This window comes from Vicia villosa, linkage group LG6, assembly GCF_029867415.1.
Source record: "Vicia villosa cultivar HV-30 ecotype Madison, WI linkage group LG6, Vvil1.0, whole genome shotgun sequence".
Classification (NCBI taxonomy): domain Eukaryota; kingdom Viridiplantae; phylum Streptophyta; class Magnoliopsida; order Fabales; family Fabaceae; genus Vicia; species Vicia villosa.
Genome location: NC_081185.1, coordinates 16,075,825 through 16,094,645, shown reverse-complemented (window position 1 = coordinate 16,094,645; position 18,821 = coordinate 16,075,825). Strand labels below are relative to the sequence as shown.

Sequence of the window (18,821 nt, the reverse complement as noted above, 5' to 3'; positions counted from 1 at the left end):
TCATACGCGAAACACCAGTAAATTTTCCAGAACTTGCAATTTCATACCAGTCCAATTCTCACTCGTTTCTACTCCCATCAGTCCACGATTTTGAGTCTAAAACAGTCCATTTTCACACTTTCATTCATAGAATTCATTCATACTTATTAGACTATCATTCTATATCAAATTATACACCAAAAACCCAATTTCTAACCAATTCTTAGAACCCCAAAAACCTAACTCTGACATATAATCAAATCGACCCGGACAACACAACCAATCATGCACTATCATTCATAATTACAATAAGAGATGATAATTGGAAGAGTCCCCCTTACCTTAGCCAAATTCTTGATTTTGGTCTCTTCCTCTTTGTTCCTCTTTACGTTCCTCAGCATTTCTCTTCAACTTCTCCTTTTTCACGTTCTCCACTCTTTTTCCTTATTCCCTTTATTTTATGAAAATATAAAATAATTAGTACTGGGTTTACTTACTTAGCACCCCCACGTTACTAATCTCATCATTCGGCCCAATGGCCCTTAAACCATACTTCTCCAATAATCCCAATTTAAAATACTGATATTAATGAATTAATCTAAAAATTCAATTAAATTAATAAATCCGAATTTATGGGGTGTTACACTATCCACTTTATTACTATGGTTGAAAGTTCCAATCGTGGTCAAAAGTCACTCAAGGAGATGAGTTTGAATCCTAGCACCTACATTTTTGTTTTTTATTTGTTTTTAAGCCACTTTTCACAACGGTAGGATATTCCAACCGTGGTGAAAAGTCACTCAAGGTCATGGAGAAATATAAGTGTATTTATGTAGTTTCTTCATCGTCCTTAAACAAATCTTTGTCGTCCATTTAGTGGGTATCAACGCTTAAGACACTACTCTTAGTGATCCGCGTGAAACATAAAACTTAGACGAACTTCCAACTTAGACGAACTTCATCTTCTACTTCCAAACGTCATCTTTCATTTACGACACTCTATTTCTCCACTAAACCATGCTCGAAAATATCATTTCTTCCATTAATAAAAACTCAAAAACATCATTTCTTTCATTAACAAATTTCAGAACTCCATCATCTCTTCTCCAACTTGAATGAAACAAGGAAAATATGGATTCAAGTTAGCAATGTTAATTGTTGTTCTTGTTGTTCTTTTTTTGTTATTGTTGTTATTGTTCTTGTTTTTATTATTGTTGTTCTTGTTGTTGTTTTATTGTTGTTGTTGTTGTTGTTATTATTGTTGTTGTTGTTCTTGTTTTTGTTGTTCTTGTTCTTGTTGTTCTTGTTCTTGTTCTTTCTATTGTTGTTGTTCTACTACCGTTTTTTTTTTTTACAAAAAGACATACAACAACATTGTTTAATACAAATGTGGTTGATGTAGCGCGTTATCTAATTTACTACCACAGGCAATAGACTGTGATTTTAAATAACCCACTTACAACCACACTCTACCTAACAACGGTTGTTCAACCGTTATTATAGGTCTTTCGCAACCGTTGTTATATGTGTTTTTCGTAGTAGTGATTTAAATGTAATTTAAGCAAGAGTATGTCTTGAGGTACTACCGCAATACACACACAAAATTTTTTTCAAACTCTTTATCTCTTCCTTAAAACTTAAAAAAAATTATGAAAAATACTTAATATATTAAGAAGTAATTATGATTAATTAGGAAACAAAACTTAATTTTCTAATTGACTAGGTGTCATACTCCAATTTTATGCGCCTTGTTTCTAAGTTCATCTGATACATGTCCATTTGTCAAAGTTTTTGATTTTTTAGCTATGTGCATTTTTACCATTAAATAAAGTCTTCATAATCACACAAACATCAAAAGTCAAACAAAAAGTCAACATTTCATGTGTTGTGAAATTTGACTAAAAATTCATGCATCGTTGATCATTGTTGAAAAATAATTTAAATCATCACATTATTTCATTTAAAATATTCATCGATCATTATCATGCATCGTACTTAGGGTCTGTTTGTTTCAGCTTTAAAAAAATAGATTTTTTCTTTGTATTTTTGAAAATAAATTTTTCAAAACTGTTTTTTAAAATATTACAAGTTTTTTAATATTCGTTTATTCTAAAATGAAACACTAATTTTGACATCCAATAACATAAACATACATTATTGAAGACCAAAACTTAGTCAAAATTGCAATCTTTTCAAAAAGTTGTATTTCAAAAATGATTTTTATTAAAATATATTTGAAATAGCTTCAAAATTAAGTGATTTTTTTAAATTTTGATATCCAAATTTTTTCCCATAAATAAATGAAATACCTAAAATCAAATTTTAAGAATAACTATTCAAACAAAAATTTTATTTGAAACTTTTATAAAAAGTTTCTTTGTAAAATTTTTTTTCACAAAATTATGTAACACTATAAAAATCTTTTTTAAAAAAAGTCAAAACAAACAGGCCCTAAAATGTCAAAGAAAAGTCAACATTTCACATGTTGAAGAAATTGACTAAAATTACAGTTTTTTTATTATGCATTTTTCAAAAATAATTCCATGATCAGTTGAATTATCATCATAATATCCATTTGAATTTTATTAATCATTTTCATACATCATAAAACAAAAATTAAGTTTCTACAAGGCATAAAATATCTTTCATTTATTACATCATTTTTTGGATTTATTGCATCATTATTCACTATTTAATTAAATAAGCTTCGAGAATGCACTCAAACCATTTCCACCTCCTTTTTTTTAATTCCTAAACTACCTTTTTTAGAGCCTATAAATAAACTCATTACCATTCACAAATATCACCACCAATCATTCATTAAACTAAGTCAGAACTCTCTTCATTTTTCTTTTCATTTTCTTTCAAGTCAGCCCTCTTATTCATGTTTTTAATTTAATTTTATTGCATTTTTACTCTTACTTTATTTATTTAGTACTTTAATCATCACCATTTTGCATGGAAATTCAATTGATTTTAAATCAAGAGTTGAAAAGTGTTCTTGAACCTCCATAAACAAAAGTGATTTGTTGTTGTTTAATGGCTCTTATGCTTGTTCTTTATTTAATTCTATTGCATTTTTATTCGTGCTTCATTTATTTGGTATCTTAATCATCACCATTTTTTAATGGAAACTCCATTGATTCAAAATCAAGAGTTTAAAGTGTTCTTGAACCTCCATGAGCAAATGTGATTAAATCTGAATTAATTTTCCTTTTTTTGTAAATTTTTGTTGTTTATTTTTTGATTTTGAGCATCAATCCTTGTTCGTGAGATCGAGTAGATGAATTTTCATTATTCATTTGCTTAATTTTATGAAAAATTGAACAAATTATGGCAAATCAAGTCAAAAGAGGGTTGTTGTATTTTTGATTTTTTTTTTCCGTAAATTTTTGTTGTTTATTTGCTGATTTTGAGCATAGATTCTTGTTCGTGAGATCAAGTAGATGAATTTTTGCTGATTTTGAGCATAGATTCTTGTTCGTGTTTATTTACTATTTTGTTTGAAGCTTTTTCTTCCATTTTTAGTGCTTACAGGAATAGTAAACAAATGTGGGATTGGGGAAGAAGAAGTTTTTCCATCCTCCTTGATTGCTCAGCGGACCCCTACGGGACCCCCTCATTTGGGCCTAGAGCATTTTCCTAATGACACTCCCACTTTGTATCTCATTATGTCTTTTGTTTATTTTTATTTATTGTTTTTCTTATTTTTCTTTTTAGAACTAGGGCCTTAAGCCCATTAATCTTTTTTACGCTTTCACACTCTTGTATTGATAGTGAATCTCTTTCCCTTTTATTATTTCTTTTATTTTTATTTATTATATTTATGTATTTTATTTTATTTTCTTTAGTTTTTTTAATTCTCATTTTCTTTTGTTTAGGTAGCTTGAATAATTGATTAATGCGATAACTAAAAGCAACCCTTTTTCCAAAATAAAAAACTCGATCCAACGTCGAGCCCCCTTTCCAAATCAAACTAAAAAAGAATGCAACGCGAAGCTTGATCCAACGTCAAGTCTTCTTTCTCGATTACTCAAATACTTTCATAATCAACAAACATTTAATCTAACGTTAAGTTATCTTTTAAAAAACCCCTTCTCAATAAAACTTGAAAGGATGGTTGGGACACTTCTATCCCATGTGTTCTCGAGTATTTGGGTTGTTGGCCGCCCTTAGCTTGGGGCCCAATGCTTGGATTCCATGCTTCAAAACACATTAAATAAACGAATCTTGATTCACCTCAAAAATTTCATAAACAAAAATTTTGGGATGAAAAAGAATGGTTTGAACGATTTTATCCCCTCCGTTCCCGAGTACTTGGATTGTTAGTTGTTCTAGGCTTGTGATCCAATGCTCGTTGCCCACATAAATATAACCCAACTCATTCAAAACTTTTGCCTCTTGTATTTTCTATTCAAAACCTTTTCAAATCAAAAGAAACTCCGTCCATTCTATGACGATGCAAACAACACTTCTACATGTGAAGATCAAACATTTTCCACTCGAATGTGATGATGACAAGAATCTGTGTCAATCCAAATTCAGTCATTCATTCTAGAAGTGATGCAAATATTCAATTATCAATGTTTTGGGAAACAATGTTTTCCGTTTGAATATGATTGAGTATCTCTCGCTAAAATCAACCAACCCACGGACATTTTCTACCCAAAACTAGATCGCCTTGAGTTCTCCATCGCACCTGGAGATATGTAGGAGCAAGACTCAAAGTCACGTCAAGCACTATAATAAAAAATCAAAAAACCCTTTCTTTCTATTTTCTCGATTAATAATTATAAGAACGCAAATATCACGCTAACACTCATTCGCTAGACTAACTAAATGAGTCTCGTTGAGTATAACGGATGTGACGTATGCTAATACCTTCACATTTCATAACCGACTCCCGAACCCGCTCTTGGTTGCGATGACAATCTTATCCTTTGTTCTTTCATAGGTTTTATCGATATTTTCCTTTTCCGTTTTGAATAAATAATGGTGGCGACTCTATTGTATTTCGAGCGTGCGATACGCTCAAGTATTTTCCGCGTCATAACTGCTGGGGATCTTCCTTAATGCGAGTCCACCCTAGTTTAGTTGTCTTGTGTTGTATGTTATCTTTTATTTGCTTTCTTCGTTATCTTTATTTCTTATTGCCTTTAATATATCATTGTATGGTTTCTTATCTGTCGTGGTTGGAACTTTCTGATGGTTGACTTTGTGAGGGAAAGCCCATTACCCAGGCTTTGAGAAAACACTTAAGATTGGATGGTGGTTGCATCATATTGACCAGTTGGATGCGAGTTATCTCTTCAGGTCAGTGCGAAGACCTCGCCTAGAGTAGATGCTTCAAAAAGTATTGTTGGATCGTAAGTTACTTGTGTTGACTGTTAGACGCTGGCCTTAGGATCTAGAGGGGGGGTGAATAGATCGTTCACAGTTTTACGGATTTAAACGACTTTTCAGCGGAAGTGATTCTGAATCGACTCGCGTCTATTCCGAACCACTATCGAAACGATTATATATGTGTTTAAAAACCAGTCAAAGACTTGAGGTAAGTGATAAGAGTATATGTTGCAGAATCAAAGCGTTGCTCTTATTGAAAATCAGATTAACTTTTTGTATGATGACCAATGTTTGCAATGCAGTAAGAGTGATAGAAGCAAATATACAAACACTTGGTGATAATGATCAAATTGAAGGTAATTCAATGTGTGGTGGATTGTGATGTTTATGTAAGTTCTTAATTCACAATCTTAACACTCGAATCGTTGATCAATTTGCTATTATAATCAAATATGAACAGAATGTAAATGAAAAAGTAAAAGCGACAAGAACACGATATTTGTTTAGGCAGTTCGTCGATCGTCCTCGCTACGACTACGTCTGCCCCCAATTCCAAATTGAAATTGGGTAATCTTTCATTAATGTTGAAAGTAGTATATACAAAGAAGATAACAAAGCGATAAACGATAAACCAATTATGTCGATCCTTTGAATCTTCTTCCCCCTTAATCTTGAACAAGATCAAGGTTATCCAAGAGCTTCACTTTGATTCCCTTCTGCAGTGTCTTGATTCCTTGAACTCCCCGTTCCTCAATCGTTACACTCAGCCGAATCCTCAATGAACGCCTCTTGATAAAAACCCCCAAGAACCACCCGTCGTGGAGGACAAAACCCGCAGATTTTATTCACCAACAAACCCCACAAACCTTCACCCACTAGGAATCTTCAATTCCGTTCCATGGACGTTATCGAACTCATCACTAACCCGCAATGCAAGAATGATTATGTGTAATTGTGTTGGAGATGATGAAGAACGAAGATGAGAAGCGTTTGTGTATCTTTCAGTCGTTGGTGTTGCTTTGAATAATGAACCTTTGATAATATATAAGATAGCTTAGCAGTTGGAGATGAGAGAAACAGAATTTTTGGCATTCTTGATCAGTTAGGTCGACCTCTTGTAGAGCTTAGGTCGACCTAGCAGTGCTTGCAGAATTTTTCTCCCAGTTAGGTCGACCTGTTTAAGGAGTAGGTCGACCAGAATCCTCTTCAAATGCATTCTGGGGACATTTTCTCAGATTAGGTCGACCTAGTTGTTGTGTAGGTCGACCTAGCAGACTGGTATGTAAATTTCATCAATTTAGGTCGACCTAGATGATGTGTGAGTCGACCTAGCAGAGGTATATGGATTTTTCTCCATTTTAGGTCGACCTAGGTTGACAGTAGGTCGACCTAACTGCTGCTTTTCTGCATTCTTCTTGTTTTGCTTGTGTTGAGTCAACCTATAAGCATAATAGGTTGACCTGTTCTGACATGAGTGATCAATGCTTGCTTTTCTTTGAGTTTTCTGCTTCCACCTTGTTGCTTGTATGCTTATTGAGTTTGCCATGAATCAAAAACATCTTTGTGATTGTAATCTTGTATTCACATACTCCCCCTTTTTGATGATGGCAAACCAGTAGTCGAGGCTTTGGTAGTAAGAGATAAAGACTCAACAATGCTCCCCCGTACATTCAGCATCTATTTCTCGACAAGGCAATCTCTCAACAAAGCTCCCCCGTACACTCAGCATCTATCTCCCCCTTTGTCAACATCAAAAAGAGATACAACGAAAAGAGAAAAGTAACGAGAGAAACATAGATAAAATGCTAGCATTCATAAAAAGGTAGCCAGTTATAGCATGAGAGTCAAATGAGCAAGAGCGATATATGTATGAAGTCACTATAAGCATGTTAATTGATAGCATATTATAGTATCAATAATATTTTTGGAAGTGAACAACAATAACGTTACCGCTTTCTCAACTTTAATGGCAGCCTTTAATCAATGTGGAATGACGCCTGGCTAGATAATGAACTACCTTTACGCTAAGAAAAATGTTAGCAAAAGAAAGCATATATATATATATATATAAAGTAAAGGAATAATATTAAGAGAGAACAAACGTAATTAGCCCAAATTAGAGATATCGAGTATCCCTAATTCCCTACGAATGTTGAAGTATTGCTCCGTTGCTAGAGGTTTGGTGAAGATGTCAGCTAGTTGCTTCTTGCTTTCTACATGTTCAAATGTAACGTCTCCTTTTTCTACATGATCTCGTAGAAAGTGATGTCTTATTTCAATATGCTTGGTACGTGAGTGTAAGACAGGATTTTTACTCAAGTTTATGGCACTTGTGTTATCGCACATGATAGGTATGCGATCAAGCTTAATACCAAAGTCAAGAAGTTGTTGCTTGAGCCATAATATTTGTGCACAGCAGCTTCCAGCAGCTACATATTCTGCCTCAGCAGTAGATAATGCAACCGATACTTGTTTCTTGCTATGCCAACTTATTAATGAATTTGAGAATAGATGACACGTTCCACTGGTGCTTTTTCTATCGGATTTGCAGCCAGCAAAATCTGAATCAGAGAATCCTACCAAATGACACTCATTTCCCTTTGGATACCATAGGCCATATGTAGTAGTTCCACGTAAGTATCGCAGAATTCTTTTGACAGCTTTCAAGTGAGATTCTCTTGGACAAGATTGATATCTTGCGCACATACACACACTAAACATGATGTCTGGTCTTGAGGCAGTAAGATACAATAGTGAACCTATCATACCTCGGTATAATTTCACGTCAACCTCTTTACCTTTTTCATCTTTGTCTAGATTAGTATTTGTTGCCATAGGTGTGTCAATTTCTTTTGCTTCACTCATTCCAAATCTTTTGAGCAGCTCCGTACAGTATTTAGTTTGATTCACAAATGTTCCATGACAGAGTTGCTTGATTTGTAGGCCAAGGAAGAAATTTAGCTCACCCATGAGACTCATCTCAAATTCACTCTGCATAAGCTTAGAAAAATCTTTGACAAGTTTTGCATTAGTCGACCCAAATATAATGTCATCTACATAAATTTGGACTAAGAGAATATCTTTATCTTTTCTTTTAATAAAGAGAGTAGTGTCAACTTTACCCCTAGAGTACCCTTGACTAAGGAGAAATTTGCTCAAACGTTCGTACCAAGCCCGAGGGGCTTGTTTAAGACTGTATAGAGCACGTTTCAGCTTATAGACATGAGTTGGATACATGTAATTCTCAAAGCCGGGTGGCTGAGCAACATAGACTTCTTCATTTATATAGCCATTTAGAAAGGCACTTTTAACATCCATTTGGAATAGTTTGAAGTCTTTAGAACAAGCATAAGCAAGTAAGAGATGAATAGCTTCGAGACGTGCTACAGGAGCGTATGTCTCTTCATAATCAATACCTTCCTCTTGATTATAACCTTGGGCAACTAATCTAGCTTTGTTTCTAGTAATAACGCCGTTTTCATCAAGTTTGTTACGAAAAACCCATCTAGTGCCTATTACTTGATGATCTCCCGGATGAGGGACTAAGTCCCAAACATCATTCCGTTTAAATTGGTTTAATTCTTCTTGCATGGCCATTAGCCAATGCTCATCAAGTAATGCATCCTTAGCGTTTTTCGGCTCAACTTGTGAAACAAAAGCAAAATGATGACAGAAGTTACTTATCTTTGAGCGTGTTGTAACGCCCCTTGAGATGTCTCCTATTATATTGTCAATTGGATGGTCTTTCACATTTGTCCAGGCTTTGGGAAGTTCTTCATTGTTTGAGATGCTTTCTTTTTCATTTTCATTGTGAGACTCATCTTTCTCTCTCTCAGCATCTTTCTTTACAATACTTTCATTCTCGTCTTCCTTACCCTTGACAATGTCTTCAGTGGACGGACCTGCACCATTAAATGAAAGACCTTTCTCGACATATTTTGCATAAGATTCATCAAAAGACACGTGTACTGACTCTTCTACTATAAGTAATCTCTTATTATATATCCGATATGCTTTGCTAGATTGTGAGTAGCCAAGGAATATGCCCTCATTAGCTTTAGCATCGAATTTACCAAGATTATCCTTACCATTGTTCAAAACAAAACACTTGCAACCGAATACATGGAGATGAGATACATTTGGTTTTCTACCTTTTAGTAATTCATAGGGAGTTTTGTTCAGTATAGGACGTATTATTATCCTATTCAAAACATAACATGCTGTACTAATCGCGTCAGCCCAGAAATACTTTGGTAGATTACCCTCATTCAGCATTGTTCTTGCCAGCTCCTCTAGAACCCGGTTTTTACGTTCAACTACTCCGTTTTGTTGAGGTGTTCTAGGAGCTGAAAAGTTATGCTCAATTCCATGTTTATCACAGTATTTTTCAAAAAGAATGTTTTCAAACTCTCCACCGTGATCACTTCGAATTGCAACTATTTTGTTGTTCATTTTGTTTTGACATAATCTTGCAAACTGTGTGAAAGCTGGAAAAGTTTGATCCTTACTAGGTAAAAAAATTGTCCAACAAAATCTCGAGTAATCATCGACAATGACAAAACCATAGGTGTTTCCACCTATGCTTTTAGTCCTTGAAGGGCCAAAGAGATCCATGTGAAGTAGTTCAAGAGGGCGTGATGTTGAAACCACGTTCTTTGATTTAAAAGAGATTTTTGTTTGCTTTCCCTTTTGACAAGCATCACATAGATGATCTTTTGAAAACTTTATTTTAGGTAAGCCGATTACTAAATCTTTTGAGACAACCTTATTAAGTAAGTCAAAATTTATGTGGGCGAGACGTCTATGCCAAAGCCATGAGTTTTCGCTCAGAGCAACTAGACACTTGGTACTAGACTTAGATACCTCATCCAAGTTTAGCATGTAGATGTTGTTTACTCTTAAGCCCTTAAACATAATGTCTCTTTTCTTAGTATGTTCTATTGTGCAGCCAGAATTTGTAAACATTACTTTAAAATCTTTGTCACACAATTGACTTATACTTAAAAGATTATGTTTAAGACCTTCTACTAGCAGCACATCAGTTATAGTAGTGGTAGAAGGGTTACCTACACTTCCTTTACCAAGTATGGCTCCCCGATTGTTATCTCCATAGGTGACATACCCCTTTTTCTTTGCTTGAAACTCAACGAAAAGAGATAGGTCTCCAGTCATGTGTCTTGAACATCCGCTATCAAGGAACCACAACCTTTCGGCGATGTCAAGACACTTTTCAGCTTTCTTTTTCTTGTTTTGATGAGCCATGAAACATAGGTTTGCTGATTCTTCTTCATCGCTTGATGAACTTTCACTAGATGAATCACTTTCCCATGCTATGTAAGCTCTTTTAGATTTGTTATGACCTTTGCTTTGGTTCTTCTCCTTTTCTTTCTTAAGGTATGGACAATCCGGTTTGTAGTGACCGGCTTTCCCACAATTGAAGCAAAGACCTTTGATTTTTCCCTTGTTGTCGTCATCTTGTTTGAACATGTTTGATTGCTTTCTATAGTTGATCAAGCCTTTGTCAGAATGTTTTGCTCCATTTTTCTTTAGATATTTGTTGTATCTTCGCACAAACAGTCCCATTTCCTCATCATCGGAGTCTTCGTCATCACTTGTGTCACTATCCTTTGGCTCTCGTTTTGAGGTCTTGGAGCTCGAAGCTTTTAGAGCTATTGACTTCTTCTCTACCTCTTTCTCCATGTTCTTTTCTTTCTTTGTCCTTTTCTCATGCATGTCAAGGCATTTAAGGTGTTGTTCATGTTCCTCTAGTTTACCAAATAGAGTTGTGATGTCTAAAGTGTTTAGATCATTTGCTTCCTTTATTGCTGTAACTTTGGGTTGCCATTCCCTGTTCAAACATCTTAAGATTTTGTTAGTAGCAACTGCATTGGAAACAGGTCTATCAAGAGAATTTAACCGATTTTTCAGATGAACGAATCTCTTCTGCATGTTTTCGATGGATTCACCATCTTCCATGTGGAAGAGTTCGAACTCTTGAGTTAACGTATTGATCCTAGCTAGTTTGACATCATCCGTTCCCTCGTGGGCAACTTGCAATGTGTCCCACATAGCTTTAGCTGATCTACAATGGGAAACGCGATAGTATTCATCAACTCCTAGAGCTGAGATTAGAATATTTCTCGCTTTCCAATCGTATGCATATCTCTTTTCATCTTCAGCATCCCAAGTATTTTCTGGTTTTGGAACAACTGCACCAGCTGCATTTGTCATGGTGATCTGAAAGGGACCATTGACAATAGCTGTCCAGATGTTCCTATCAATTGCATTGATGTGGACACACATACAATCCTTCCAATAGCCATAGTTTTCACCGTTGAAAACTGGAGCTCTATTGTGAGCCCCTTTAGGTCCGGAAGCCATCTTTCCAATAAGTGTTTCACGTAGCACGGAATAAACCAGAGCTCTTGATGCCACTTGTTAGACGCTGGCCTTAGGATCTAGAGGGGGGGTGAATAGATCGTTCACAGTTTTACGGATTTAAACGACTTTTCAGCGGAAGTGATTCTGAATCGACTCGCGTCTATTCCGAACCACTATCGAAACGATTATATATGTGTTTAAAAACCAGTCAAAGACTTGAGGTAAGTGATAAGAGTATATGTTGCAGAATCAAAGCGTTGCTCTTATTGAAAATCAGATTAACTTTTTGTATGATGACCAATGTTTGCAATGCAGTAAGAGTGATAGAAGCAAATATACAAACACTTGGTGATAATGATCAAATTGAAGGTAATTCAATGTGTGGTGGATTGTGATGTTTATGTAAGTTCTTAATTCACAATCTTAACACTCGAATCGTTGATCAATTTGCTATTATAACCAAATATGAACAGAATGTAAATGAAAAAGTAAAAGCGACAAGAACACGATATTTGTTTAGGCAGTTCGTCGATCGTCCTCGCTACGACTACGTCTGCCCCCAATTCCAAATTGAAATTGGGTAATCTTTCATTAATGTTGAAAGTAGTATATACAAAGAAGATAACAAAGCGATAAACGATAAACCAATTATGTCGATCCTTTGAATCTTCTTCCCCCTTAATCTTGAACAAGATCAAGGTTATCCAAGAGCTTCACTTTGATTCCCTTCTGCAGTGTCTTGATTCCTTGAACTCCCCGTTCCTCAATCGTTACACTCAGCCGAATCCTCAATGAACGCCTCTTGATAAAAACCCCCAAGAACCACCCGTCGTGGAGGACAAAACCCGCAGATTTTATTCACCAACAAACCCCACAAACCTTCACCCACTAGGAATCTTCAATTCCGTTCCATGGACGTTATCGAACTCATCACTAACCCGCAACGCAAGAATGATTATGTGTAATTGTGTTGGAGATGATGAAGAAAGAAGATGAGAAGCGTTTGTGTATCTTTCAGTCGTTGGTGTTGCTTTGCATAATGAACCTTTGATAATATATAAGATAGCTTAGCAGTTGGAGATGAGAGAAACATAATTTTTGGCATTCTTGATCAGTTAGGTCGACCTCTTGTAGAGCTTAGGTCGACCTAGCAGTGCTTGCAGAATTTTGCTCCCAGTTAGGTCGACCTGTTTAAGGAGTAGGTCGACCAGAATCCTCTTCAAATGCATTCTGGGGACATTTTCTCAGATTAGGTCGACCTAGTTGTTGTGTAGGTCGACCTAGCAGACTGGTATGTAAATTTCATCAATTTAGGTCGACCTAGATGATGTGTGAGTCGACCTAGCAGAGGTATATGGATTTTTCTCCATTTTAGGTCGACCTAGGTTGACAGTAGGTCGACCTAACTGCTGCTTTTCTGCATTCTTCTTGTTTTGCTTGTGTTGAGTCAACCTATAAGCATAATAGGTCGACCTGTTCTGACATGAGTGATCAATGCTTGCTTTTCTTTGAGTTTTCTGCTTCCACCTTGTTGCTTGTATGCTTATTGAGTTTGCCATGAATCAAAAACATCTTTGTGATTGTAATCTTGTATTCACATAACAACAATATTTTTAAAGAGGGTCAAAGGCGATAGGAACCTTTAGTAAATGCTAAACCAATAGTTGTTAAGATGATGTTCGCATAGTGTTGACGTGTTGGGCGCAAATTGTCTCGTCAGGTTCGTAAAGACCTCACTTAGAGTAGGTCCCGCTTGGAGATATTATTGGCTCGTAAGTTATTTGCGATTGATGGCAATATTTTTAAAATGGATCTGTGACTCTAAGAACCTTTTTAAACCTTAGAGCCTACCTATGAGGGGAATATTGGTTAATTAGTATTTAAAATTGTGCATCTTGAAAACTTTCCCCACGTGCTATTTGAAGCATTGCCTTTGAATCCTACAATAATGCATTGTATTACTTTGCCCTGACATTGGTTGAATTTGCATTGATGACGTTGCATTTCATTGCATTCCTTTGCATAAAACTTCATGCATGCATTCAAGTTGTAAAAAAACTCATTTCACATGTCTTCATCTTAAGAGTTGTCTGCTTACCGTCAAGTTGATTCCTCGACACAAGTACAGAACCAGGGCTAACATCGGGAGAATGATGGAGGACGAAGATGAGAACAATGAAAGAGTTAGAGGAGACATCGGTGAGTTGAAAGGTAATATGAGCAAGATCATGGAGATGCTACGAGCCTTGACTAATAAAGAAGAACCTTAGAGGAATGCCATCTCCCAAATCAGTGGTTTTATTATGGACCCTCAGCCTTCCCTGAAGCCAATTAATTCTTGGCCAGAATATGGTTTGCCACCAAAATATTCTCCATCCTTTGCAAATACTTCAAGGGTTGACCAATCTATACAATCAGTATTCAAAGCTCCCGTCATCACTTAATCTCAACCTATCATGCATATTAGTGCTCAAGGTGCTTATGAAGATCCTCGCTTGTGTACCATGATGCTAGTCCCCAAGTGAAAGTTAAGGAGAAACTGGAGATATCGAAGAGGTTAGAGAACAGTACCAATTTTAGAGAAGAGATTGGGAGCTATGGAAGGCAATGATATCTTTGGTGTTGCTGCAGATGACATGTGTTTAGTTTCAGACTTGGTTATAACTACCAAATTCAAAACTCACGAGTTCAAAAAGTAGAAGGGGCACACCTGTCCGAGAAGCCACTTGGTGATGTATTACCGTAAGATGGGTGCGTATACCAAGAACGACAAATTTCTCATTCACTGTTTCTAGGACAACTTGAGTGGAGCTTCCATGAAGTGATATTTGGGACATGAAAAGAATTGTATCCAAAGCTTCCAAGACTTGGCTAATGCTTTAAAGACTAGGATAATCTCTGATATGATCTCTCTTTCCTCATCTCTTTACTTATCTGTTATTTACATTTTTCTGATACTTACTCTCTACTTCTATCATCTTCTTAAAATTAACTTGTTCCCTTGAAATAGAAAACAAAAATGGTTGGAAGAGTAGATAGCCTTAAAGAAAAACAAAGTGTTTAAATTAAAAGATCTTCTTCTCCTTTTAATGAAAATCTTTTTATACATATCAAGTTTGAACATTGCATTATTTTATAAAACAAAATTGATGATATACATAATACAATTGATAATAATCCAGTTTTGATAATTGTGTTGTCAGTCAGCAAATGTTATAACATCTGTCTTGACATCTATTTTATAAGTGCAAGAATTTCAGACACTTATTGAAAAATAATGGAAAAATTCCTTATTCCCTAAAAATAAAATAAATATCAAATTTCACAAAATACTTATGAAGTGTTTACCTTTAATATATCACTAAGACTTTTACATTAACTTTTGGAATTGAACTCACATTATTTTTGTTGAGTATGAGTTCATTTTTTTTACCAGTTAAATTAACATTGATTAAAATGTGTCCCTTACTCTATATCACATCAAGTTGGTTCTGACCCAATTAGCATATTTTAATCCCCACTTAATCACATTTATTTAGCTGTTTTCATGTCTCAAATTTCAATTTGTAGACTTCCACTAGCCAATATTTGCAATTCCAAGTCGCCGCGTTTAACAAAAGCAACTACCACACAACTAAAAACATTTAATAATCATTGTTTGTATCATATTTAATATAAATAAATAAAATTAAATATTTGTAGTGATCCAATAAAAATAAATTTAATTGACAATACACAAAAATTATTAGTTTAATAATATAAAAAGTATTTACAATGTTATATATATATATATATATATATATATATATATATATATATATATATATATATATATATATATATATATATATATATATATATATATATATATATATATATATATATATATATATATATATATATATATATATATATATATATATATATATATATATATATATATATATTACTCTGTCTTGTCTGCATCGCAAAAAGTTCAAGACCAAACTCGAAATAAAAATGCATGAAATATGTAGAAATTCGCTTCTATCAAATGCAAGAAAATTAGCCTTTAATACACTAATCACCGTCAATTTCAAACGCACGAATCTTCATAAAGCATGTGGTATCATGTACAAATGATTTCAACCGTTCTTAATATATAAAAAAAAAAAAACACGTCATTTCAAATATTTAAATTGATTTTTATTTCCACAATATTTCTTATTTTCTAATTTGTTTAGACATTACAGTACTGTTAATATTGTATGGTCACTCTACTCCGTGGCATAGAAAGTAATGTTCTATGGCAATGACACCCAATTCCACCACTTCATCTTATAAAAACCAAGTTGTAATGAAAAGAAGAAAAGCCAAAATTGATGGAAGAAAAAGTAGAAAAGCCAAGGAGTAAAGAGATTAAAAAACAAGTGCGTTTCGCCGCTGCCTAAATTTGAAGACTAGTGCAAAAATCATTAATGGTCATAGAAAGTGAAAGAAAAGCAACATTTTTTGCTATAAAAACAAAAGGGTTCCACTTTCACATGCCTAGATGCTGTGTTATCCATTATACCATTTTCTTATGTGACTTTGATGGGTTTAAGGACTTCAATGATAGCCGCTGATTAATTTCATCATCAACCCACCAAAATATTATTCTCTCTCTTTTCTTTATCTTAATCTCATTATAGATATATTAATCACAATCATTATTTTATCATATAGTGATTCAACTTAAATGAAGAATTGACTTAAGGAGAACTTTGCTTTGAGTTCAAATATGACCAAAAAAAATGCTTAACTAGATTTTATTTAAATTCTGATTGAGTTTTGTCTTATTAGGGTTTCTTCTCTTTGGAACAGAAGGATTAAGACCATTTTTAAAGATTTAAGAAAAAATTATTTGAATTTCGGCATTTTTTTTATTTTGAATTGAATTATGCATTAACATGATCATTCTTCTAATAATCGGTGCATCGAGACTTTCTCTTATAAACAAATAGTTATAGATTTTAATGAGAATATGTGCGAGTTTGAATTATAAACGAAATAATTTCTAATTACTTTAATTTATTTTTACTCAAATTTTATAATTTAGGTCAATTTATATAATAAATGTTTTTATAAACACTTATTTTTCATACACTTGTCGGACATGTGATTAATTATATACAAAAATGTGTTTAATTTGATTGGACATCTTGCTACATCATTTCACTGTCAAAATCACGATTAATTTAATTATATGATTTTAACTATATTATAATTGAACTAATCATCTGTTTAATGGAATTAATTATAACAGAATTAATTATATTTTTATCAAATATAAGAAATTATTTTTGTATAATTTTATATTGCTAAGATATGTTCTCTTGAGAACACAAGGATTGAGACCCAAAAGAGAATGTTGATTTTTTATTTTGAAAAAGAGCACTAAACATTGTTTGTATTTGGTTATTGGTGAAGACCCACTTTATAAAATAATTTTTGCTTTTGCTTCCTAGGTACACACACTTCTGCGTTTCGTGTCATCCCTTTCCCTAAGAATTTTCACACACAAAACATAAGGAATCATATGCTAAATCGAAACACAGAAAAATATATATTGTTTCTATGTGACATGCCAATTTATACTCTTCTTTTTTTTAACTCATGGACTGTGTTCAACAGAATGTAATTCCAAAACCATAATTTAATGATAACAAAATTAAAACAATATGTCTATCTTAAAAAATTAGTTCAAGAGTTTTCCTCTTTCCAATGCATTTAGTTCTATAATCAGACGAAATAAGTGATTATCAGTTTAGTCGTCGATTGAAATAACTTGTTCATTTAATTACTGTAAAATTATTTTCAAAATATATAATCTGAACTAATAATTAACAAAGAATATTCTTGATCAAGTATTGATCTAGGATCGAACTTATAAACTTATATGATTAATGATTCGATTTCTCTCTAATACGTAATTAAGAAATCCGATTATGTAGGTTGAAATATTATGGTGACTAATATGAACCACAAAAATCTATTAGTCATATCCATAAACTTTATTAAACAAAAACCAAAAACATAATTAGTAGCAAAGTCGCAATTCCTTCATTATCAAAAACAAAAATCCATCCCAAAAATAAAAAAAAAACAAAAACTCATTTCAAAGTGATCATATTCAAGTGCTCACAAAACCACTTGAACATGAAAAGGAAGTGCTCTCTATACTTCACCAAAATTTTGTTGCTCATAATAACAACTTAATTACTTATCGTTTGCTCGTTCATCGTTAAACCTGATGATTGAGTCGAACTTGATTCAGCTCCGCACGTGCAATAAGGCAAAGAAGAATTGATAATCGGTTTCGCCAAATAAGTTGGTTTAGCTTCTCCAGCCATGATCACAAGCACCTCGGGCTCCGAATTAATCATCTCAACATTCTTGGACATTACTTGCTTAATTTCTTCATCCGAATTCGAAGATTGTGATGAAGAACCGCGCTTTTTGTAGTTGCATACAAGAATCACCAATGCAACTGAAATCAAAATGAGCATTAGTGCTAAGCCACCAAATAGATAAGGAATTGGTGATTTCCATATCTTGATAACATTGGTTGGTGATGTTGATGATACACTACTTATAGGCCTCATTTTTTTTTCACTCTTTGAATTTTTCTAACAACTAATCTCTCTTTGTTTCTCTATGGAAGGAAGTGAAAATAAGTGAAGTGGTGGTTCAAGAATTTATAGTGGAAATGATAAAGTTTTGGTTTACAAAAGTGCCCTTTTGGTTTTGAGGTAGATTCCTTTATGTGCTTGGTTTGATGCTTCTTGTGGACGTGAGTATAGTGCAAAGGCATTAGTGATTTTATGTGTCAAAAGTGGTTTATATTAAGTATTAAAAAAAATTGTACTACTATTCCCTTTGTTTTTTTTTTAAACCATATCATGACACAAACATTTTCTATGTGCGTTTAATTATATTTCATTTTGATAATTATGTTTGGGGCTCATTTATTATATATAATATTAAAATAAAAATAATTTTGATATAAATATTCTATTTGTGTATTTTTAACAAAATATACATCGAGCTAGACCTAATATAAAGAAAATCAATAGACCAGAAAAATCAAACTCAAAAGA

The 18,821-nt window shown here is 33.7% G+C and overlaps 1 protein-coding gene across 1 annotated transcript; it reads right to left on the bottom strand.

The window, feature by feature from the left end:
• Nucleotides 1-17,623: 17,623 nt before the first annotated feature.
• On the bottom strand, nucleotides 17,624-18,397 carry LOC131611278 (protein GLUTAMINE DUMPER 6-like). The gene has a single exon (XM_058883348.1). The coding sequence runs from the start codon at nucleotides 18,324-18,326 to the stop codon at nucleotides 17,937-17,939; it is 390 nt and encodes a 129-aa protein (XP_058739331.1). The 5' UTR covers nucleotides 18,327-18,397; the 3' UTR covers nucleotides 17,624-17,936.
• Nucleotides 18,398-18,821: the final 424 nt, after the last annotated feature.